This window comes from Neofelis nebulosa, chromosome 1 (genome assembly GCF_028018385.1).
Source record: "Neofelis nebulosa isolate mNeoNeb1 chromosome 1, mNeoNeb1.pri, whole genome shotgun sequence".
In the NCBI taxonomy this organism is placed as follows: Eukaryota; Metazoa; Chordata; class Mammalia; order Carnivora; family Felidae; genus Neofelis; species Neofelis nebulosa.
Window position 1 is genome coordinate 135,350,258 of NC_080782.1, and position 26,717 is coordinate 135,376,974.

Consider the following 26,717-nt stretch of genomic DNA (forward strand, 5'->3'; position numbering starts at 1 on the left):
TGGAATAATGAATAATTCTCAGTTGTGTTTGTCATTTTTACAACCTTCATTTTAAATGACCTATCTTTTTGGAAACGTGGAATGTAAAGCTGGTAAAATTCTGATCTTCATTCAGAATATTTGTAAATCCTTGTTTACTTTGTTTCCTTTTCTCCTTGGGCTTCTGTTGCAAACTGGTGGTCGCATCATAATGAAACATTATGAATTGCCTGCTATACGTTTCTTCCACTTTTCCCAACCATAAGCCTAAAGGGGTCATGGGAAAATTCATTTAAAAGAAAATTATTCATTTTTACTAGATTCATTCATCAAATTATTTTTCTTAGTAACAATTGAGGTAAGCTGTAATATAGAAACTATATTCATTTTGAAACAGTTCTAAGAATGCAGGAAAGAAACAAAGACACATGCAGAGACAAAAACTAATTGAGCATCTTTTTGTGACGATGCAGAAGTGCAATGACTTTGGAGTTGCAAGCGCATTCAGAAATAAAGACCTCAAAGTTCAACATGACATTTCTAAAACTTTTGAGGGAAATCTATCAAATGGGGGCATACAAACACAGGACTTCAACCCTTATCATAAGCTACTATGTTTCATACATTTAAATATTCCTTTTTTTTTCTGCCACAAGCACGGAATTCTGAACTCCAGCAGACAATGAACAGAAGCCCAAAGATCAACGTGTTTGTAAAGGATTATATTGCCGCCATTGCTTCCCAGCCTATTGGTTTATTGTGAGAAACTTAACTCTTTCAGACTTTTTTAGTAATTCACTCCTTTTGTCTATGTCAAGATGAAGTGGTCCCTTGTTTCTAACAATGGGCCACATCATCAAAGCCCCTGGAAATGCACAAAGCAAGGGGGAATGTCACACTGTGCAAATGGCCTTCAGCTTGACTGCCATGGTAGTGTCACCATTGTGTCACATGCCGGCAAAGCCACTGCCACAGAGGATAGAGAGCCATTGGGCTGGGCCATTTCCCTGGATGGAAGAATTCACTTACAATACAAATACACTCCATGACCGAACTCTTGGGACAGACTTTACTTATTGATAGCAGCAAATCATGATTCTCAACCCTGTCTGCAAGATGCCTAGAAATAAAAGCAAAGAATGGGGAATGATAATCAGAGAAGACGGTGTTGAAAAACAATCCTTCCCCATGGCAAGAATGGCATATTCTATTTAGAAATAATTCCTCTTGGGTTTTGTTTGTGTGTGCTTCCTCTGTTCATGACAATTTGGCCATCCTGGCACAACAGAATCTCATGTTTCAGATTGGCAAATGAGGACTATTTTCCAAAGATGTTGGATGCAAACAATATAGGAAGAAAAATAAGGGGGGGGGGGGTTTACTATTAAGCAATACTTTCTCCTATAACTACTGCAGTTAGGTTCTTCCTTCCATCTGCACGAACCTATTTTATCACCATTCACACTACATTGTCATTTTAAAGACAATGTCTCTTTCCTTCATGAGCCTATGCCCTCCTCATGGGCACAATGATATCCCTCTTATTTTTCTACTGTTTTTAAATTTTGCAAACCTGCTATTTGGATATGGTTTTTAAAAAATCAGTATAGGGGCACCTGGGTGGCTCAGTCGGTTTAAGCGTCTGGCTTCGGTTAAGCGTCCGACTTCGGCTCAGGTCATGATCTCACGGTCAGTGAGTTCAAGCCCCGCGTCGGGCTCTGTGCTGACAGCTCAGAGTCTGAAGCCTGTTTCAGATTCTGTGTCTCCCTCTCTCTGACCCTCCCCCGTTCATGCTCTGTCTCTCTCTGTCTCAAAAATAAATAAGTGTTAAAAAAAATTTTTTTTAATCAGTATAGAAATATATACAATGGATAGGAACTTTCCCAACCATGATTGGTTTTCTTGCGCACGTCCTTCAAGAGATTTTCCGTGCACGCACACGTCTGTAACAAAACGGCACTGTTATAAAACCTATTCTGAGCATTATTTATTTCTCTTTAACAGTATTTTTCACAAAGCTTTCCACATGACCCTATGATTAACCTCTTCCTTCTGAATAACAGCAAGACATTCCTTTTTCTGGATATCACATATTTATTTAACAGATTTCTTATGAACAGACATTTGCATCATTTGTTTTTTTGATAAACAAAACCTCAATGAATATCCCCCTTTGTTCCTTTGAGCACCTATCTGAGAATACCTATATATTAAATTTGTAAAATCCAAAAGCATATGATAGTCTCTTTGCCCACATTTTAGTGCCATGTACTACTAAACATGATGACCTTTTCCAATTTGGTAAATAAAACATGGCATTTTGTCTAAATAAGTGTTTTTGAAAATTATGGGTAAATTTGAACATTTAAAAATATGTCGTCTTAATTAGCCTGGGGTGCTAGAATACGAATAGCATAGACTGGGTGGCTTAGACAACTTAAATCTATTCCTCATAGTTCTGTAGGCTGAGATGTCAAAGATCAAGGTGCTGTTTGGTAGCTGGGGAGAGTCACTTTCCTGGTTTGCCTCATCAGCTGCTTGGTGTATCCTTACACAGTGGAGAGAGAATCCACCTCTCCTGTGTCTCGCCTTGGAAGGGTGCTCATCCCATTCATGCGGGCTCCACTCTCGTGACTTAGCCTCAAAGGCCCCACCTTCAAATACTATCGTTTTGGGCATCAGGGCTTCAACATACAAGTTTTGGTGGGACACGAAATTTCAGACCACAGAATATGTATATATTCCATTTATATTTTATAAGACATTTGGGAGCATAATAGTAAATAGTTTTGTAAAGTATTGCAGGAGCAGATTTTAAGGTGTGTTCTCTCCTTTTAGAGTATAGAGTTCAATGTATCAAGTTCAATGTATTTTCTTATTTATTAAGTTCTTTTCTATCCTTACCTATTTGTCTATGTGGTCTGTCACAGACCGACTTGAAGAGTAAAGTCTCCAACTACTATTGGGTTTCTCCCTTTTTCCTCTTTTATTTCTTATCATTTTGACTTATGACTTCTGATTGTGCATATGCATATAGTTTATTAAAGCACTTATTGCTATAAATTATCTTTCTTTTTTAAGTTTATTTATTTTGAGAGACAGAGAGTGCACACGTGCATGAGTGGGGGAGGGGCAGATATATATATATATATATATATATATATATATATATATATATATATCTGCAGATACACACACACACACACAGAAAGAGTGACAGAGAGAATATGAATCTCAGGCAGGCTCCACACTGTCAGTGCAGATCCCGAAGCGGGGCTCGAAATCATGAACCATGAGATCATGACCTGAGCTGAAGTTGGATGCTTCACTGACTGAGCCACCCAAGCACCCCAATAAATTATCTTTCTTATCTCATTTAATGCTTACTATCCTAAGTTCAGCATTTTCTGATATTAACATCAAAATTCCTGATTTTTAATTTTTTTAAATATTTTTTTATTTATTTTTGTGACAGAGACAGAGCATGAGCAGGGCAGGGGCAGAGAGAGAGGGAGACACAGAATCTGAAGCAGGCTCCAGGCTCTGAGCTGTCAGCACAGAGCCTGATGTGGGGCTCAAACTCGTGAAACACGAGAACCTGAGCCAAAGTTGGATACTTAACTAACTGAGCCACCCAGGTGCCCCTAAAATTCCTGATTTTTTAATTTTTCTTGGTATATTTTGCTCATCCTTTTACTTGTAACATTTTGGAGTTATTGGAGTTATTTTGGAGTCATGCCATTTTGTTTTACATGCCCTATTTTTAATAATTCTTTAGATGTTCCTCTTCTGCTGCATAGAATATGTTTGTTTTGTGTCTTTGTTTATCTTCTAGTAACTGGGAATTTGCTTCTCCCCCCACCCCCACCCCCATTGAAATGTAATCTTTATAATTGGATATAATTTACTTAAATCTGTATTCCTTGATTAGTCCCTTTCAGGCAGCATCTATTAGCTGCCCACTATGAAAATGAAGAACTGACATACTACCTCTCATCCTCCGCTGAGATGAGGCATTCCCCGAACCTCACCATCTGATTTTTGCTCATTATATTATTTTTAGTTCTCCTAAGTTATATCTCTAACATGTTAAAATATTCTTTTCTTGACCTATCGTCTAGAGACAGTATCTTTTAACACACACCCTGCTGTGAAAGATGTGTCAGTCAACATACTTATATTTGTTATGTCTTATCTTTTCCTTCTCATGCCACCAATTTGTGTCTGTTAGTCTTATCACTACTTCTATATTTTTGTGGCTTATAACATTTATATTCTATTCAGAGATGTGAATTCCAAGTATCACAAGGCCAGACATCTGAGAAACTCTTCAGACTCAACAATCTACAGACTCCATGCAATCCCTATCAAAATTCCAATGGCATTTTTCGCAGAAATAGAACAATCCAAAAATTCATATGCAACTCCCAAAGACTCTGAATAGCCAAAGCAATCTTGATAAAGAAGAATAAAGCTAGAAGCAAGACATGTGCTGATTTCAAATTATACTACAAAGCTGTAGTCATCAAAACAATATGGTACGGGCATAAAAACAGACACAGATTAATTCAACAGAATAGAGAGGCCAGAAATAAACCACACATGTACGGTCAATTAATTTACAACAAAGGAGACAATAATATACAACAGGGAAAAGACAGCCTCTTTAACAAATGGTGTCAGGGAAACTGGACAGCCACATGCAAAAGAATGAAACTTGACCACTTTGTTACACCATATACAAAAATTAACTCAAAATGGATTGAAGACAGGAATCTTAGACCTGATGCCATAAAACTCCTAGAAGAAAACAGGCAATAAGCTTCTCCTGACATGGGCCTTGGCAATAATTTTTTGTATTTGGTACCAAATGCCAAGGCAACACAACCAAAAATAAACAAATGGAAGTCCATCAGACATTAGACGATACACTCCCATAAAATACGAACACCATAACAAAATGAAAAGGGAACTTACCAGAGTAAAATATTTTCAAATCATGTATTTGACAAGATGTTAATGCCCAAAATATATCAAGAACTCATACAACTCAAATGCAGAAAACAAACAAATTTGTTTAAATAAATGGACAAAGGACCTCAATAGACATTTTCCCAAAGATGACATTTAAATGGGCAACAGGCACATGAAAACGTGGTCAACATCACGAATCATCAAGAAAATGCAAACCAAAACCACAATGAGATATCATCTCCCATCTGCCAGAATGGCTATTATCAATAAAGGTAAGAAATAAGCGTTGGTGAAGATATGGAGAAAAAGTAGTCCTTGTGCACTGTTAGTAGGAATATAAATTGGTGTAGCCATTATTTTCATTCTTATGTGGATCCTGAGAAACTTAATAGAGGACCGGGGGGAAGGGAAAGGGGAAAAAAAAGTTACAAAGAGGGAAGGAGGCAAACTATAAGAGACTCTTGAATACTGAGAACAAACTGAGAGTTGATGGGGGTGGGGGAGAGCGGAAAGTGGGTGATGGGCATTGAGGAGGGCACCTGTTGGGATGAGCACTGGGTGTTGTATGGAAACCAATATGACAATAAATTAAATATATTTTAAAAAAAAGAATATGGAACTTGCTCAAAAAATTTTAAAAAAAAGTATGTGCCCCATGTTCAATGCAGCATTACTTACCATAGCCAAAACCTGGAAACAATCTAAGTGTCAATTGATGAATAAATGGATAAAAAAAATGTGGTATATATTCACAATGGATTGTTACTCAGCCATAAAAAAAAAACTTTCTTGTCATTTTAGAGAAGTCTCATTATACTAAGTGAAATAAGTCAGAAAGAAGAAAACAAAAACTATATGATCTCACTTATATGTAGAATCTACCCTCTCCCCCCACCAACGTTGATAAAAAAAAAACTAGCTCATAAATACAGATATCAGATTGGTGGTTGCCAGAAGTGGGTAAAAAGGTACAAACTTCCAGTTATAAAATATATGAGTCATGGGGATCTAATGTACAGCATGGTGACTATGGTTAATAATACTGCTATATATTTGAAAGTTGTCAAGAGAGGAGATCTTAAAACTTATTGGAAAACATGTGATGGACCTCAACGAGATTTGCAGTGATCATTTCAAAACATACACAAACACTGAGTCATTATGTTGCACACCTGAAACTAATACAATGTTATATGTCAATTATACCTCAATTAAAAGAATGTGGAAGAAAAAGATTTTATCAGCATATCCATATTATTTCTTCATAGCTAAACCTGTAACATATAAAAGCCATCAAAGGTGTATCTGTGTATACCTGATGAAACATAATGAAATTGGAAATTAGTCCCTATGTATTGTACACACAAAAAATAATGCATTATTGATTATGTTAGCACTGGGGACTCTGAGAGAATAAAATATTCTTACTGACATTTTAAGTTAAAAAAAAATTGGAAACATAACAAAGCCAGACATCTAAGAAACTCTTCAGATCCAAGCATCTCTTTATAATTCATTCCAGTTCAGACGTACGTGCTTGTAGCTAAGCCAGAATTGACCCGAGCTGAGGCCCAAGGCCAAATGCTGTTTACCTGTCTCACACGTCTCTGACATGGACATGCACACACGTGAATGTTTGCTGGGTTAGAGAATACTCTTTAGATGTTCACGGGGTGCCTTTTTAACTTGGGTTGCTTATTCATATGGAGTTTTGCCTCTGATTGAATATAAATCTATGGCAGGGGGCTTAGATACCTCATTCCAAACTTGGAAGAATTCCTACTCCTTTCTGAGCATGTAGTAAGGCCAAATTCCACTTCTTGTGGAACTCATTTGGTTTCTGATGGAAGCTTTCATCTAGGAGAACTCTAAGCCCTCTATGAAAAATGTCAAGCTATCATGAACTTAGACTTTCTGCATTTTGGCTGTTGCACAGAAACTTTATGAAGCTAAGAAAAAAAAAAAAAAAACAAATAGCAAAGCCATGGGGTGTTATTTGTGCAGACTTGATAATGTGTCACACTCCAGTGTAAGCTCTGAGCTATGGACTGCTTGTTTTAAAGCCTAGCCCCACCTCATTGATGTGTTGAAGGACTGTGAAAAAATCCTTAGATTTCAAAAGTGATAAATGACCATACTCCACTTCCATTTAAGCCCTGGAAATACTTAAAAAAAAAAAAAAAAAACTTAAGATGGATCACATATGATGAGGAATCTGGGCAAAACATTCTCTAATAGCAGGAGCAGAGATGATAGCAAGTATTGAAAAGTCATGAGACCAGTGAACAAGGTATCTGAAGATAGTTGCAGAGAAATAAAAGGTTACCAGCAGTATCCAACCTCTATTTCTTTTGAGTTTGTCTTAACAATGTATACAACTATTTGGGTGCCTTGATCAGAGATAAATGAAATCACTTGCCGCTTAAAATAGAACGTGATTTATTGCCCAGCAATGTGTCGACAGGAAAGGATTCAGCCATTCATCCATACATGTTTGGATGAGAAAAACAGAAGGAAAAAAAAGAAAAAGAAAAAGCATAGAATTGGGCAGTTCAAATGAACTTTAGATTCTTTCAAGGGAAGAAGCACCAGACCCAAGCAGTGAAAAAATGCCCGCTTACATTTACTTTAATGACTATTTTTATTCTGAAGATGCATCATTGAATTTTGACATTTGAGAACTTTTTATGGATTCTAAGGCTAGCAAGCACCAACAAAAAATATTCATACATTTCCTCGCAGCTTTGCCATCACGTACAAAAACAGTTAAGAGTTCAGTTTGGACTGGAAGCTCTCCAAGGGCAAGGGTAATTTTTTTTTTTTTACTCTACAATATTCTACACTGTACCACATATGGGAAAAAACATGATATAAAGAAAAAATTGAACTTTCAAAATGCACATGTCTTCTATTAAAAGAAATCAGCTGAGGGGCGCCTGGGTGGCTCAGTCAGTTAAGCCTCTGACTTTAGCTCAGGTCATGATCTCATGGTTTGGGAGTTCAAGCCCCTCATCAAGCTCTGTGTTGACAGATCAGAGCCTAGAGGCTGCTTCTGAATTCTGGGTCTCTGCCTCTCTGCTCCTCCCCCGTTCGTGCTCTCTGTTTCTCTCTCAAAAATAAAAATTTTTAAAAAATTTAGAAAAAAAGAAAGAAATCAGCTGAAATGCTAATCATTGAATATTTCCAGTAATATAAAGTAGGCCCTTCTGAGTGTGTATTTTTTAATTTATTTTTAAAATTTATTTATTTAAATTCAAATTAACATACAGTGTAGTATTGGCTTCAGAAGTAGAACCTATTGGTTCAAGACTTACATAGAACACCCAGTGCTCATCCCAACAAGTGCCGTCCTTCATGCCCATCACCATTTTAGCCCACCCATCTCCCTTCCAGCAACCCTCAGTTTGTTCTCCGTATTTAAGAGTCTCTTATGGTTTGCCTCCCTCTGTTTTTATCCTATTTTTTCCTTCCCTTCCCCTATGTTCATCTGTTGTGTTTCTTAAATGTCACATATAAGTGAAATCCTGTAGTATTTGTCTTTCTCTGACTTGCCTTGCTTAGCATAAGACACTCCAGTTCCTCCACATTGTTGCAAATGGCATTATTTCATTCTTTTTTGATCGCCCAGTAGTATTTCATTGTATATACCTACCACCTTTTTTTTTTAAATCTATTTATCAGTTTTGAACCAAGGAGTAAAGGTCTTTTGCTTAATGGAGAAGAAAGAATCTGATGTTTATTCTGCAATGCAGTTTCTCACTCCTAATTTTCAGAAGTCATCATCTCTTTGACATAAAAATGATAGTTCAGACCTCCAGTTTTGAGTCCAACATGTAAGAAGCTTTGAAATCACTGCTCCACCCTAATAACCACTGGAAAGAGGAATACACTGAGAAGTCAACTCTTCTTAGATCTGTCAGAGAAGTGAGGTCACAGGGAAAACCACTGCTCCCCAAGCTGACAATACAGGTGGATAAAGAGAATCACAACTTACCAGAGCAGAAACCCTTGCAGGAACTTGTGTGGACCTGAACAGCAATGAGCAAATTGCTGGAGGCTCAGTGTCGACAAGCCTGAGAGTTAAAAACTCCAGGAGGACCCAATCATACACAGTTCCCAAGTTGTTGTGCGTTTCACCTCCAGGAGCTCCAACCCGTTTTTGTCAGGGAGCCTCAGAGAAAACCCCCTAGTACAGAGGGCAAATGAGAGTGAGTGGAACCATGTTGGAATGCACCAGAGCACTTTACTCTTAACAAGGCCTGACCCCAGAGGAAACTCGTTAACCAAAGCCTAACCTGCTGGGCTTTCTTCAGAGGTGACCTGACTTGGGAGGAGGGACATACCCACCTCTACTCCCTCTAGCCATCCTATCCCGCCTGAAAGGAGGGGCAAAAAAAAAACCCCAAGAAGCACCTGTGAAGATCACAGCCCAAGGACACGTGCTCCTGAAAAGCTGAGACCAATCACTGGACCACAGAACGCTTCCCTCCCCCACACTCACCACTACATTACCCTAGTTCTTTTTTACCTAATACATCACATCCACCTTTCAACAAAAATTTATAAGGCATAGTAGAAAGCAAAAACAAAGCTTGAAAAGATGGAGAAAGCATCAGAACTAGAGTCAGATACAGCACAAATGTTGGAATTACCAGACCAGAACTTTAAAAAAACCTGTAATTAACATGCTAAGGGATTTAATGGAACAGTAGACAACATGTAAGAACAGGTGGATAATGTTAAGCAGAGAGATGGAAATTCTAAGAATAAAAAAGAAGTGGCAAAAGTCAAGATCACTATGCCTGGTGGTCTCATACATTGAACACAGCAAAGGAAAGAATCTCTGAGACTGAGGACAGGACGATAGAAACTCCTAAAACTGAAAATAAAAGAGAAAAAAGACAGAAGAAAAACCACAACAAAGTATCCAAGAACCGTGGGAGAACTATAAAAGATGTAAACACATGGAATAGGAAGAGCAGAAGGAAAGGAAACAAGAAAAAGGAACAGAAACAGTTGTTAAACAATAATGACTGAAAATTTCCCCCAATTAATGTCACACATTAAACCACAGATTAAAGAGAGAAAGTTGGTGAAATAGACAAAGAAATTAATTGGAACAGAATAAAGAGCCAGAAAGGACCCACATAGATGTAGTCAACTGACCTTTGAGGAAGGAACAAAGGCAATATAATGGAGCAAAGAGTCTTTTCAACAAATTCTGGAAAAAACTGGACAGCCATGTAAAAAAAAAATACAGACCGTGTGACCTTCTCCAAAATTAATTCAAAATGGATCATAGACCCAAACATAAAATGCAAGACTATAAAGCCCCTAGAAGATAGTATAGAAAAAAGCTCCACGTGACCGTGCGCATAACGAAAACTTTTTAGATACATCATCTGTGAAAGAGATCACTGACCAGAGACCCATCTGGCAAAGGACTGTCATTCAAAACATACAAAGAACTCTTTAAACAGGAAGAAAATAAATGATTAAGAAATGGACCACAGACCCTTAACAGATACCTCACCAAAGAAGATACTCAGATATGAAAAGAAGTTCGACATCCTATGTCATTGGGGAATTGCAGATAACACCCCTACGAGAGTAGCCTAAATCTGGAACACTGACAACACCCAATACTGGTGAGAATGTGGAATAGCAGTGACTGTCATGCATTGCTGGTGACAATTCGAAATGATACAGGCACTTTCAAAGATAGGTTGTTGGTTTCTTACAGACCCAAACATACTCGCCATACGATCCAGCGATTACACTCCTTGGCATTTACCCAAATACATCGGAAACTTATTTCCACACAACCTGCACCACAGATGTTTATTCATAACTGACAAACCTTGGAAACACCCAAGATGTTCTTCAGCAGGTGGATGGATCCACAGTGGTACACCCAGGCAATGGAATATTCTTCAGTGCTGAAAGAAAACGGCCTATCAAGCCATGAAAAGAAAACTCAAATTCATATTACTAAGTGAAAGAAGCCAATCTGAAAAAGCTACACGCTGTATGATTTCAGCTATATGATATCGTAGAAAAGGCAAAACTACGGAGACAATAAAAGGATCTGTGGTTTCCAGGGGTTAGTGGGGAGGGAAGAATGAGATAGAGCACAGAGGGTTTGGGGGCCAGCCAAACTAGTCTATATAATAATACAAACATGGATACGTGTCATTAAACATTAGCCAAGCCCAGAGAATGTACATCATCAAGAGTGGACCCTAATATACACTATTGACTTTGAGTCATAATGAGGTGTGAGTGTACGTTTGTCAGTTGTGACAAATGTACCACTTTGGTGCAGGATGTCAATATTGGGGTCGTGTATGTGGAAGGGCAGGAAGTATATGGGAACTCTGTACTTTCTCCTCAATTTTGCTGTCAACCTAAAATTGCTCTAAAAAATAAAGCTCATTAATTTATTTAAAAGGGAGTATTTGACTTACAGGAGATGATGCCTATATTAAAAAAGTACTTGCCATTTTTCTAGCAACATTATTCCAAAAAGGTTAGGGCTTTTCCAGAAATTATCACGTGGACATTTTTTTTTCCCTGTCATTTCTCTGACGTGGTCATCTGCTGGAAACCCCAGATGTTACTCATACGGGAGAAGGTAAAGGGATTTAAACAGCCCAGAAGATTCATGAGCTGAGCAGTTTAAATCAGGATTTGAAATACTAATTTTTCCTCTTCATGGTTACATCCATGACACCATCCTGTAAGAATCTATGGAATGACCAGTCAGCCCAGCGATGTGCTTTATGTCATTCTGCTAATTGTGGAAAATCGCATCTATAGATCTCTTCCTTCTTAATCCTTCTACAATGATAATTTTGGTAAATTTGAGTTTCCACCAACTATTACTTTAAGCTATTTTATGTTATTTTCCAATATTTGGAGTTTTCAAATATTACACATCACATGCTCTGCCAATTCTATGAGGAAGAACAGTGGCAGTATGTTTTCTTTTGGTGTGAATAAACCAGAGTCAAGTGAAATGAATTACCTTGACCATGATCACACAAGGCATCAAAACTGGAAATTTGTCACCCATCCTGCCAACTCCATATTTCCTCTTGTTTCTATCATTCTCACATGATGTTGATTTAGAGTATGTATGTTCCTCTTGATCCTAGACAGAATTTGTAGTCATAATAATCACTTCCACAGTGCTGCAAAAATAAGCAATGAAGATAGTATGGTATGGGGCACCTGGGTGGCTCATTGGTTAAGTGTCTGACTTCAGTTCAGGTCATGATGTGTGGTTCGTGGGTTCAAGGCCCACGGTGGGCTCTGTGCTGACAGCTCAGAGCCTGGAGCCTGCTTTGGATTCTGTGTCTTGCTCTCTGCCCCCTCCCCCCACTCATGCTCTGTGTTTCTCCATCTCTCAAAAATGAATAAACATTTTTAAAAAATTAAAAAAAAAATTTTAAGATAGTATGGTATAAAGAGAGAAGGTAAAATATGCAAGTCTGGAGACAAATAATAACTGGGACTAACCATAAAACTGAGATCAGAATTCCTTAAAAATAATAGCAAAGCCTTCCTTGCATCATAGAGCTATATTACTCAGAAGACATGGTGTGGTCTGTAGGGGCAGTGATGTGGGCAAAGTGGGGGCCTTCAAGGAAGGGTGAGGTGACCCCGCAGATCAGCAGACCGACAAAAATCAAATCAACACCTTCACGTTGTATTTAGGAAAGTGACAGGCCTTCTTCCCCGATCAACAAAGCAAGGGCTGTGCACAAGCAAATCTCTCCACTTCCACGTGCTTTAAGTAACAAGATGCCATGAACAGCTGTGAGTCAAAATATCAAGAAGAAATCCACCACGACCAGAGGATTTGGGTGCGGGTTGATCACACCCGAAAGAGCTGAAGTCACCAGCCAGTTCTGTCATTGGATAAAGGGCTGTGCCCTCACCACCTCTCGAGGCCATTGGTGGTTTCACCAGATTCCTCCAAGGTTTTCCTGGAGAACTTGTTTTCTCTTAGCCCCTGAGCCCAATTATAACAATCTAAGAGCTCTGACTATAAAGTGGTGAGTCTAGTTTTGAGGATAAAAATGAATAATTCAGGATGTAAACACCCAAGCCAATGTTTTCCTTGAAGTAATCAAGATTATTTGAAAACTAGCTGCCTTGGGTTAAGTCAGACTGTCTATAGAGCCAGTAGCAGTCAAAAAGGAATTGTATTGTATTAGGTATCGTCTTGTGTCATGTAATATGTAAAGCGACATGACAATGTTTTAGTACATTGTGCTGAGGCATTGAGCTTTTGTTTAATAGCACCGTGACTTTGTATTATGTGTGATATTTAAGACTGACTTTTGCTTTAAAAGTGTCTAAAGCCTTTAATGAAGTACATAATGTTCTTATATTTGTTCATTCAGTCAAAATCATTTAATGGAAACCATTTTATACATGTTAGGTGCTGAGCTCATCAAAGAATCAGATGCCTTACTAAGGGAAAGGGCACTCTATTAATAACCAAAAAGGCATTTTCTAGTAATTAATTTGGCCACATGGTTCCTCAATGCAGGCTTAATGGTATTCACTGCCAATCACCTTCTACTTTTCTCTATGAGGGAAAATAGCAATATTTTGAGCCTCTGCATCTTTTTTTCCAAGGCTTCCCCCCTTTTTTTCTCCACTCTTTAAATAATACATTCTCCTGGAGCTCAACATCTCAGGCAAGCACAAAAAAACCCTGCCTTTCATCCTGCTGTTTTAAAATCATCTTTGCCAAGCGACTCAACTCTGGTTTGTTTTCTGCCAGAAATAAAATCTACCTGCAGTACACATAAAATATTCGGGACATTTTTAAAATTTAATTTGCAGCCGCAATTCAAGCTTAAAGGCCACTGCTATGTATCAGTGCCTAGAGATTTAGTGAGAATTATTAAAGTGAATCTTCTGAAAATGAGTGCAATATGAAGAAAATAGTCAATCCAGTTCTATAACATGGTCGTCCATTTCTCCTGGTCTCTGTTAGTTGGCTGTGAGTCCAAAAGTCTCATGTGGGTTCCACTACCCATCTACAGGGGTAAAGAAGCCTGTCTGTGTATGGGTATAAACAATGGTGATGAATAGCTTTGTACCACAGTGCCTTTTCCCAAAGTGGCAATTCATAAATAGATCTCATGCTATGAGTTCGTATGTTATATGGAGCCTAGGACTCTTGAGTAAGGTCACCTTCCAATTCAGTGCTTCCCAGAAAACTAAGATGAGGACTCCTTCACGGCTGAATAATTAGTCTAAAAATCTCCCAAGAAAGAGAGAATCCAGTTCCTATTGTTTTTTTTTTTTTTCTGATAAAATGAACACTGAACAGAAATATGTGCATTCGAAGAAGTCTGGCTTATGGCATTTTCAGTAAACAGTGCTTATTGAATGTATAAACTTTCTGGACTTCAGTTTTTCCAGATGTGAAATGAAAATGGGTCAGAATAACGTGCTCTGAGCCCCTTCCTTCCAGCCCATACATTGTATGCACCAGCGTCAGGGTTTTGGCTTGGGTTTGTGGACTCCTTACTTGGACAACGGGAAATGAGGGTTGTGGTAATGATGTGCTGAAGCGGTTTGTACAGGCATGTGAGAGCCAGTTATTAAATTTTCAGGAATTCTGTGAGCCAGCTGTTAAACCCAGCCATTATTAAAACTGAAGTATAAAAACCTACAATTCAATACTTTGTATTTTTACAGGTAACAATACTCAAAACTCAGCAATTTTCATTATTTTACTACCTTCTACTATGAGGAATGATCTTGAGGTCATTTACATCTATCGTGCTTGTATTGTGGAAATACTATGCAATTGTATGATAATGATCATGTCTTCTTAACTCCACATCCTGTGACACCATATTGGTACTTTCCAATTGGCCATGGTGGGAGTATTTATACCATGGAAATGGAAAAATGCTACAAATCAATGCCTTTTAATTTTCTCAGAGAGCTGGTTTCAGAGAGCATACTGCTGGGGTCACCAGGCTGAGACCAAAGAGAGAAGGGAGCCATGAATTTTAAATAAGAGTATGAGAGTGCTCCCATAAAGCAGACCATACAGATGTTTCCACAGAGCAAACTTCACAAGGCAAATTTTTATGTGGAAACCCCTGGGTCATATATTCTCTTTAGCCTGTGTCAAGTCTGGTCCTGTGAAGGAGAGAGTGAAGGAATAGTCTACAATGCAAGCAGAATTCTAAGAAAGTTTAAGTCTGGCCAGTGGGGATTCTTTGAGCCAAAGTGGACTGTCAAAGGAATCCCTCATTTCACAGGCAGAAAAAGCTTTCTTTGGGTTGCCCTCCTGCACTCAATCCCTGTGAGAGAGCAGCCTGTCAGAACCATGGCCTTAGGGCAGATGTTGTGGAGGCAGGGACAGGGACAGAGAGACAGAACACAGGAAAGTGCAGGGAAGAAGATGGTGGGACCTGGAGAGGACACCAGAGACCAGCCAACAGTGTAACATGGCTGTAAAACAGGGATCAATAGAAGCAAAACGTGGGAGATGTCAATCATCACATGTTTAGTTAAAATCCACTCTCCTGTAACATCTATTCATAAACACAACAGAAATGCTCTCAGCATCCAAAATCACTGTAGCTGGTACTCTAAGCTTTGTGGGTAAAAATATCCAAGACCTGACTTGAGCTTTGAAATAAAGTAAGAAAATATTTTGCTAGTCACAGTCTTGTCCTACATCCCTTCAGATTACCAGCTTCCTGAACTTGCAGCTGTCATCGTGAACAGCTGCAATCGTAGGATGGGACGACAGGAGCAACATCTCCAAGCCACCTGAGAAGAATGACAAGGAAGAGCAAAGCCAAACCCTCAGTGCCAAAGTAAGCAGGAGCCGTTATTCATTCATTCAATCTATCGATCTCTATTGTACCCATATCATGAGTCAGACATTAGTGTTCTTGTGATACAGCAGTGAACCATTCAGAAAAGACCTTGCCCTCATGCAGCGTACATTCTAGCTGAAAAGTCAGACCATGAAAGAATAAACAAAGAGATCAAATAGTATTTAACTTCAGAGACCAAGCTTCCATGAAGGCAATTAGCCAGGGTAATAGGATACAGGGTGATGGTTTTTTCCCCACACAAGTGGCTAGGAAACACCTTTCTCAAGAAGTAATGATTGAGCAACAGCCCACATTAGAGCTTTCCCCTTTCCTGATGAAGACTATAAATTCGATTCCAACTATTCTAGCTCCCTCTGGCTAAGAATAATTGCGTATCAACTAACACAACCTCCGTTTGATATTGACCTCATTTTCTACCACCTGCTCAAGAGATAACAGATATTATAGATAAATGAATTGAAGCAGAATAGTCTATGCTAGCTTCTTTATTCCAAGAGCAATTGTTATAAAAATTCCTGCAATGTTTTGGGGGATAATAGTAAATTATTAAAGATAATAATAACTAGAATCCCATGAATATGTAAGCAAGCCACAGGGATTTTTAAAAAGCTTTACTTTTTTTCTTTAAAAACAAGTTTTTCTTTTAATTTTTTTCTCAAGCTATCAAAAGGGTGCAAAATAAAAAGTTCTTACACATGTAGATGTGTACAATTTAACATCATTATCTTAGATCATGAAATTCCATCCAATTTGGGAAAATAAGGATGATAAAGTAGTTCATATACAAAATATGAGGGGCCCAGAAAGAACTAAAACCCTCTTCTTGCATGTTACACACAGGATTTAGATATTTAATCTGAAGCAAAATAATTCAGCATTTTGGCTTTGATATTTTGACTAACTTATTGTATCATAGAAAAATATTATATTACTGCCAAGCCAGGCTTACCAGTCATCTGTATGAAGTAGGTAATAAGAAAGAGGATCTCTTTCCCATTAACTATAAAATCAATTTTACAACATGACTCCAATCATCGGAACGTGATGGCAAATACTATCTGTGCTTTCTTCATATCCTCCGTGGTGAGTCATGCTTGGTAGAACTCAGGCATGAAGCCTCCAAACCCGCCTGTGACATGTGATGACTACTGTGTCAATATACTTTGGCTTTTGCCTACAATCACTAAATTCTTTACCTTAATTTCAGTATGGCATCTAAAGTTCTATTCTAAACACTTGGGAAGCTATGTCTCAAGTCCCTGATCATGGCTGGCACTTCAGAGAAGACACTGTTCCTACCTGTTCTCCTTACTGTCCCGATGTCCAAGATGGATCTGAAATAAAAAGGCTCAAGTGTTCAGCGATCTATTCTCTGTTTTGTGTTGTATTTAGTAGAGGTTACAAGAAATCTGCTCTTAGGTATTTCAAGATGGCTTGTTCCATAAGTACCTTAATCCTATGCTAATAATCAAAAATACCATGGCAGCCTGGCCACTTTGTGGCATATGTGGATTTTTCTATTGCTTTATCATCACTGAAGAAATCCAGGCCAACAACGTAGGAGGAAGAACAGCCCTCCATAAGCCAACAGCCATGCAAGACTTCCAATTTTCTTCCTGAACACACTCCTGATGATTCCTTGATAGTAAATTCAGTGAAGGATGATAAACTGGGGCTTTGATATGTCTAGCATATCTTGTGCCAGTCCATCACACAAGCTCCTTTTCCTCTTCCTGTTGTCCTGTCTCTTGTGGTCCATGCTAGTCGGGTCAGAGGTCTCGAGCAGAATGGAAAGTGGGCTATTTAATAATCTGCTGGGCAGTAGCCACACTGTCCTTGGTAAGATGGGCAGCTGATGCCGCGGTGGGAGAACAGCGGGCAGCTATATAACCCTTTCCCTGCCCTTTCCCACCTTGGCCCCCTCCCCATTCCTGCTCCCACCAGACACTTTATCTATCCAGCCTTATTATCTTGCCCTTATGAGCCATCTGCTATTTCTGCTTGTGCCATTATAAGTTTGTTCTTCTAGCCTCAGAGTCCGGGAATGTCACCAGGATTTCTCTCCGCCCCATATATATGCATTTTTCATTAATTCTGTTTGATCAGCCCGGTAGGTCCTTTCACAACTGAAAGAAAGATCTAAAGGTCTGAAAGATTCACATTATGAACGGATATAGGTTATGGAAGTTTTCTTTGATTGTCTCTTCGATTACTATTTCTCCAGGGTGCCTCTGTTCCCCATCTGTATTAGCAACTGTTTCAATATTGGGTCTCCTGCTTGAGTTTTCCTGTTTTGCTTACCCATGATTACCATTTCTGGAATTTTCACTTGGTTGCATTTCATTCTCTGAAACACGAATTCAGCTTTAGGAGTTACTGACCTCTTTTTTTTTTTTTTAATTTCTCTATTGAAGTTTTAAATTGGGACATCACTGTTTTCAGTTCCAGGAAACTCTCTATGGTCCTCTAATTATATCCCTTGTAAGAGTTTAACTCCTATTTATCCAGGTTTTCCTCCATTTTTCACATTAGCTCCACCTCCATAACAGAGGTTTACTGTGGTTTTCCACGTCAGCCTCTTCCCATCAGTCTGAGCTGCAATGTTCCCATCACGTGGTTGCCTTGTTTCTCTGTCTCTTCATGTGAGAGCGTGTTGGCTTTCAACACCTCTGCATCTCTCTGGTTCTTGTTTGTGTACTGACAGCCAGGGTAGGGATTTTTCCTTCAGTGGGCTGCCAGTGATGCCCTTTGTGAAGGCATCTCAGGTCACAAGTCCAAGGAGGGATAGGCTGACCTTAGCCCAACATGCAAACCTTGCCTCCAGAGATGCCATCAGGGAAGGGACAGTTAGCCTTTCTCACGGCTGCGTCACACAAACAGCAGAGAATGTCTTTCCTTCCCCCAGGTCAGCTGGCCCTCCTCTCACACCCCCTCTACAGTCCACCCCCATCAATTCCAGCAACTCCCATTTACATGTTGCCTCCCACACCCCCTGCCCTGCCATTTGCAACTTCTTTCAAGAACTTGATACCTCACTGTGTGGAACCTCTTCAGGTTGCCAAAAACAGTCCCTGACTTTTTCTTAATGGCTGGATTCTCCAGGATAGAAATGTGAAGCCAGGTTACCATCTTTCCAGAAACCCACATCCACACATTTTCAAAGCCTCCTCTATTCTTAGGGGCTGGCAGATGAAATCATACGATTCTTGCTCTCCTAAATTACCACTCTAGTAATAAAATACATATGGAATTTTGTGATAGTACAAAAATAGATCAGGGTAAGGTCACACAAATATGTAGCTTTTATAATATTCATTAAATGCTCACTCCTGATTTACCAGCCTCATCATTCATGTGGTTATTGCAAAATGGCTCAGGTTATTAGCTAATTTTTCATAATAGTAATGAGAGCTAACATTTACCAGCTGCCTACTATATGTCAGGCACTGAAGTGTTGTGTACGCACAAAGTTATTAACTTCTCACCAAACCCCTATGAAATAGGTACTTTGATTTCCAACATATTATAATATAGGAACCAAGGCCCTGAGAAGTTAAGTAACTTACCAAAGTCACGCGCCTAGTAAGATGATTCATTTGCCTGATTAAATAATGAGCTACTTTAAAATAGCTCATGTATCATTGTTTTCTGCATCCCCCACTGTGCTTGGCACTCAGGACCTCAGTAAATAAACAGCAAGTGAGAGAAGGAGCAATGTTTTATTCATATTTGATCCCTAGAACACAGTGCTATAAAGCGGATACTCCAAAAATGTTTTAATTATAAAAGAAGGAATTAACAAGCTCCTGAGATTTAAGAAACAACTTCACATAAGATAACCTAAAGCTATTTACAGATACCTGACTTTCAGCCACTAACCTGGGTTCTGGGAATCCAAATATGTACAGAATGGTGCCTCTGCCCTTACAGAACAAGTAATCTGAAGGGGAAGCAGATACATGAGCAGTTAAATATAATGAAGTACAATTGTTTTTACATGTCTCTATCAAGGGCTATGGTGTCACACGTGAAAAAAATATTAATTTTTCCAGTAAGATCATAGGTTCTTTTATTCTCATTAATTAACAATAGAATCAGACATAGAAATAAACACTAAAGTTTTTTTTTAATTAGAAAGTTTATTGCATTAATCTATAAACTCATTTGGTGATATAAATGACAACGGAGGCGAATACTGACCAAAGTTTACCATCTTTGGAAAATAGAGATATTTTCACACTGAAAGCATTTTTTTGTTTGCTACAATCAAGAAAATTCTTATGTATTTGGATTTTTTCCCTTAAAAATATATGTTGCGATTTGTTCATATCAAAAGGAAGCCTGGACTAAATACGGAATGAAAACAAGCAGACCCAATGTTAGGTCACCACTAGTAGGAAGACCCTAAAAGGGCAGTTTCCTGTACATCTTTAGTCAAGAAATAAGCACTCATCCACACCACGGGACTCACACTTGCACATCTATATACACTTGCGTGACATAAAGCCTTTAAGACCAAAGTATCTATTAAATACTTGGTTCAAATAACAAAGACATTACCCAAAGATAGAAAATTTGTTATTTGAAAGAAAACGTAACCTTAAAATGTAATTTTTTTAGGACTTTATCTTATTTTAAGTGGTAACCGGACTTCTAATAATGACACGGATTCTAAAGAGTAGGGTAATCCTTTTGTACAACTTTTTCAATACACATGGATTAAAAATCCCCAATAATTGTCAAGTGCTGCTGTGGCTCTTTGGATGTCCACATTTTCCTAAAGTTGTTTGCATTTCTCTCAAAACACGTTGGTTGTGCTAATGGAATTGGCTGGGAGGTTATAACTATCTTATAAAATTCCATATTGTTTTTCCTAAAATTGGTGAATGTAATTTACCATAGAGAAAATGCTAAACACTTTAAGTTCTTTCTTAGCATAACTACTATAGCATGTGAGAGGAATTTATATCAAGCATTGTAAATAATTATGAAATATTCCTTATCATATAATTACCTATAAATAACATATTCTCCATATTGATGCAAGTACGTAAGCTATTAATCGGGCCAATTTTGATGTACTTATACAAAATACAAATAGTTTACAAATTTTCTGTTACATCAACCTCTAGGGAAAGAATAGTTTGGCTGACATTCCCATGTGAACGGCTTTTCCTTTGTATTGCCAAACTCATGCCCTGCTCTGACCACTGTAGGATGTAGGGAAGAAATTAATTTTATGGTCCCAAATGAATGAATTCAAAGGTCATGAGAACAGATTCACTGCGTGTGATGAATGACATCACATTAACTTACATTTGATATCTCTGGAAGAGTCCAAAGGTGGTCATTTCAGGGAAAATAAAAATGTGTTGGGTCCTTTTGTCTTTTAAATTTCATTCTGACAGAAGTATTTCTCTCTTTACCCAAATCAATATAAAATATCGAGGAAGTTTTGACTTCTTAACCAGACCTCTCAAATACAACATGTCGTTTTACCTTTTCCAAAACGCTGTATGTGTTCTGTTATTTGAAATATCTTGAGTGAACCCTGGTGAGTAAGACTCACCTCTGATGCAAATGCAGTGTCAGGACAGCAGCAACCCTGAGCAACTGAGTTGCCAGAAAGAACACACAGGGATGGACGGCAGAGCCCCGTTGGAGTCGGCATCTGCTGCCCAGGCTTTCTGCTGGAAATGCTGTTGCCTTTGTATGCGAAGATTTCAGGGTTGTCTTTTTTGTTTTTGTTTTTTTTGTTTTTGTTTTTTTTATGTAGTGGAATGAGAAAAAGAAATTTGTTTTTGTTCAACTATCTCTAAGGAATAACGGGGAAACTCAATGTATCGCAGAGCAATGAAGAGATGATGCTTTAAAAAGAAGGGGGAAAAGATTCTTTTCTTAACCAAAAAAGGCCACAAGTGTCTCAATTTGACGCCTACTCCCTACAGTCCAAGGGTCAGCCTAAGGCTAACTGTTGGAAAAAATCAATTGTTTCTAAGGTGTGCTCCAGGTAATTCTGTGTTTCCTTGAGTTAACTTTGGGGTTCTCTGTAAGAAGCAGCCAAGCCATCAAAGGAGTGAACGCTGCAGGTGTGTGTTCTATCACCTCCCTGACCAAGTCGTCATCACAGGTGCTGGTGTGTCACGTGAAATCCCTGCAGATAAGTGGCAACTCAATAACTGGCAGGGACAGCGCCTCACGTATGCTACTGGCAGAATGGATACACAATACACATAGGTTAAGTGACTCACCGAGACAGGACACCACAATGGGTTTCATGCCTTTAAAGATTCACAACCAATCGTTCTTTCTCATGAAGTCGCTTCCTCATGCAGCTTTTTAGCCCTTCCGCTTGCTCAGGTAGGTCAAAGAGAAACCAGCTTTCTTCCATTCTATTGGCATTCTCTTGAGACAACTACTTTGAAGCGAAAAATATTATTGCCTGATAGGTATGCACAGGATGAGCGTCCATTCTGGGTTACCTGGGACGGTCCAGATTTAGGCCCATTGCAGGTTAATTATTAACAATGCCCTCATTTACACTCAAAAGTGTCCCAGTTTGGATGATCAATTATGTGATCACCCTAAGGAAGGGCTTCGTAAGAACAGCCTGTAGTACGTGCTCAATAACCAGTGGTTCCTCGCTCCCCTTCTCCCTGCTTTAACCAAGACTCAGAACACACAAATCAAAAGGAGCTCCATTTTGAAATAGTAACAAGTTTCTCTATTTCCGGCATGAGCCATTCACCTATGGTTACTTTACTATTTTAGTAATGACCAATTTTAAAAGATTTGATTTATATATTCTCATCTCCTCCCTCCAAAAGGAAAGAAAGAACAATGCATTTTTGTCAGGCAAAAAGATAAGTGGCAATAATACAAGAAACAGAGAACATATAACATATTTTTTTTCATTAACAATCCAAGCACTACAAAACATAGACTATACAACTTAAAAATGGAAATACAAATTAATGAAAAATGGGGTACATGTCATATTAGCAATGCAAAAGACCAGCTTAAGCATAGTTTCTCTAAATTGACAATTAATAAAAGGAAAGTGCCCTTTTCTCAAATATGCACAAAAATATTTCGGTCACGTCTAGGGAAAAATTAATCAAAACTTTCTGCTAATTCTATATTACAGCATGTGTCGCTAATGGTTTACAAAACCAAAATGTCTTCTTACACTTAAAATTTACACCCTTTTCCAATCATTATACACTCGTTCAATCCAGTCTGTCAAAAATAAAACAATCTATTTTCTGTATTTATGAAATAATTATTGATATGTCATGGACCTTACATGGTGAATGTGTATGATGGGGACAGGGATCAGAATGATGTCACAGATCTAAAGTGGGCCAAGGGTCAAAGAAAATTAACCTCTGCCTGCCACATTTGGACAGTGATTTCTGAAATAATGCTACTATAGCTAAAATAATTCTAATTTTTTATTTCTTCATCCTAAAAAAGTCTAAAGTTTTCATATTTAAATTTGCTAACCAGTTTTAGAGTTTATTCAAAGTCTATCCAGTATGCCACTCGACAGAACTTTTCTTCCTGGGTTCATATTATCCCTATAATTCTAAATCCAGGTGCAAAAAAAAAATAAAATGTAAGGACTCAATAATACTCCCCTTTCCTTCTACATGTTTAGTGATTCACACCAGATTTTATGATAAACTGCACAATCCTAGGTACAGGTCTGCAATGCAAATGAGAAAGAAAATACTTTGATTTTAATGGTTCAACCAAATACCAATGTCACTGCAGCCCACAACTCCCTCCCAAGGACTTCTACAAGTTCATGCTTTTAGCCAAGATCTTATAGGAAGTCATGCTTCACGAGCACAGTTCTAAAACTAAGAAGAATAGGAAGTCACACTGATATCTCCTTCCAGGCCACCCGTACAAGAAGGACCTACGATCAGCCAGCCTCAGCTTTGAGCTTTCTGGTTCACGTCCAACAGTTGCCTACCAGGTAGATGAACATTCCCATAAGGTGGCAAAACGAGGATAGAGGAGAACCAACTGCAGTTCTGGAAACTTCCAGGGGCTACCAAGCGGATCTTTGTTGTCATTCGCTGCTGCTGCTGCTGCTGCTGCTGCCGCCATCCTCTTGCTTGGGGGAGGAGGAACTGTCTCGGACCGGCAGCAGGTCGTAGTGGCAAGGGATGTGACTGTTCTTTGGGAGGTCATATGGATCCTGGGTTAGATGCCCATTATTGCTGAATATTCCTTGGACAACACTCACTGTAGGTTCTGTGACAAGCAGGGACACATGAATTCATCAGCAGTGGAAAATTTAAACAGGAAAGAGTATGGCATTTCTTGCAAATCTCAAACATACGAGAGGGGCATTTATAAAAAGATAAATATTATTTTATGAAACAAATGATGCTTGTATAATCACTTAGAGGTGGTTACTCTGGGCTGTGAGACCAGCTGACGCACACAATGGTGTTCTGCATGCCACTGGTTTGGATGGAGACATCCAAGGAATACACAGAAATCCTGGATATGAATCATTGTCTGAAAAACACCTTGGAGATGATCTAGTCCAAACCCCTGACTCCACAGGTCAGAAGATTAAGGTCCTTCTAGGCTAACTCAGTTCATGGAAATACTTAACAAGTTCATTTTATGACTCAGGACCCATGCTCTCGGTTCAGCTCTGTGTTAAAGTGGCGGGTTTACAGGACGGTCCAAAGCAGAATAGTAACTGACTTTTCAACGATAAATCTAGGTCACTACAACTTCCACTGTAAAAAAGCTGCCTTAATTCTTTATGAATAGTTATTTATCTTCTCAGTGACATGTCGATGGCCTAAGTTGCTAGTGACTAGAGTTAAATCGGCCACTTCATTTACAAGTAGTAGAGAATTTTCTAAAGTTTAAATCATAAACGCTGAGAAAGAGAGAGAAAAATTAAAATACATGGCCCTACTCTACCTACTCAATGATACTTCTGATTTGTTTCAACTTTCCCCGAATGGTATTTGTAAGGGGCAATCAAAACAATTCTAATTTTAAATTGAATTCTTATTAAGTTCCATCAGATTCACATCTGAGAATATTAGCAATGTATTAGACACATTTAAAAGTAAAATGTTCAATCCCGCTAAGAGCATGAATGTAATGGATGCAATCAGGAAATGGGACCACCTGCTTCATCCACCTGAACCGCTTGTTTTGGCTAACGCGACATAATAGCTGAGGTGACACATGCGCTATTCCACATGGGGGCTCAAATATTCACTATGGTTACAAAGCAAGAGATGGGTGACCAGGTGAGAGATAGGAAAATTTACTTTAAATTTTCTAGCTGGTATCTTCCCTTAAAAATTTAGGTGACCCCAATTAATATGATCACTGTAAACACAGGTTTGCACTGAAAATATGACCACTGTTTTGAATAATGTTTATATGAACTGTTATTGTACTCTCAAAGACTCCCAAAGACTTTAAAATCATTTCAAAAAAAATTCTTAGGTGAGGCTCTTCCTTTGGTTAGGGGAACTCACCAACTTCATAGACATTCTTGTTGGCTGACGTTGAGTTATTGATCTCTGCATATGGGGAATCTCTCCGTGCTGGTGACTTCATCTCCACATAGCCACACTCTGAGTTTTTGGGGATGAGTACAGGTGGGTCTTTAATAGTGGCATATGGGTTTTCAGAACTGCTTAGGGAGCAGTTACTTGAATTATATTCAGAATTCTTTCCCAAATCTGTGAAGAGAGGTGGGGGAGGAAAGCATGGACAACATTGTTTTTTCCCCTGGGATGACTTACTTGGACAGATTACTTCTTTTCCTTTGTAGCTAGTTTTCTCTAATTGTATACGCCGACAACAAAACCATACATTCGTCACTTATTTTGGAGAGACTCTGCTATAAAATGACTCAGCCATAGAGTAATTTCAGCTCCTCTCTAAGGTGAGTATCCACGTAAACATTGTGGATTTGATTTAATTTTGATTTTCACACTCCAAATTAATTCCATTTTAATTTACTAATTCCCAAAGGCTTCAATCAAGAAACCACCTGCTGATGGCCCCGGGAGCACAAGAAGGTTCTATCATCACGGCAAGGGAGGCATGTGTGACATGAAGATTCCTGGTAAAACCCCAGGACTGGGCACATGAAGTTATTCATGTAACCATGTGGAGCTCTTCTTATTTTCCCTGCTGTTTCCATTTTCGCATTTCTCGTTCCCCATAAGTCATATATCTTTTCAAGGAAATATGAGTGTTTCCCCAGCAAACTGAAAACCTTTGTTCCCCCAGACTTATGCCCTAACATGATCCACCTACGGTCGTGCTTTTGATCTCAGTGAACGTTGTTTGTGTTGTTTCATGGAGTAATTAACCACACTAACAACTCTACATTTTCTTTAAACTGCTACTCTTGCTTGTTTAGCAAATTATTTCAGTCTCTGAGATAAATTAAAAAAAAATTATGATTCTGATAAATGTACTTCTTCCTTAAACTTAGGCCATACCTTTCAAGGATTTTCCCATATAACTTCTGTCAAGTCCAAAAGCTCCTGTGATAAAGAAGAAAAAAAATGCCCAGTGAGATCTGGAAACGAGAAAAATCCATTTAATATTCCAAGGTCATGGAGGAAGCTCGTTTGAGCACCTACTACTTCCCTACTGCAGGAAATAACCGAGCTGCTGCTTTCCAAACCTTTGTACCCAGATCACTCATACCTGGTGTCTTCAGTGCTTAGAATTTAAAATACATATATATGGATCATTCTGATCATTCTGCTCATTTACAGGGAGTTGTGAAAGGTTAATCAGTAAAGGTAGAGAACGAGGCATGGATGGATCGGTACACTTGATTCAAGGTTGTACTATGGAAAGGACAAA

At 38.6% G+C, this 26,717-nt stretch overlaps 1 protein-coding gene across 2 annotated transcripts in view; it reads right to left on the bottom strand.

The window, feature by feature from the left end:
- Window positions 1–19,539: 19,539 nt before the first annotated feature.
- Window positions 19,540–26,717, bottom strand: part of MEGF10 (multiple EGF like domains 10) — a 187,649-nt gene continuing 180,471 nt past the window's right edge. For both annotated transcript variants that reach the window (XM_058737309.1, XM_058737318.1), the window contains 3 exons: window positions 26,345–26,389; window positions 25,367–25,573; window positions 19,540–24,104 (listed from right to left, as the gene is read on the bottom strand). In XM_058737309.1, coding sequence (XP_058593292.1) covers window positions 23,920–24,104; window positions 25,367–25,573; window positions 26,345–26,389 — 437 coding nt within the window. In that variant the 3' untranslated portion in view covers window positions 19,540–23,919. The remainder of the gene's footprint in view (window positions 24,105–25,366; window positions 25,574–26,344; window positions 26,390–26,717) is intronic.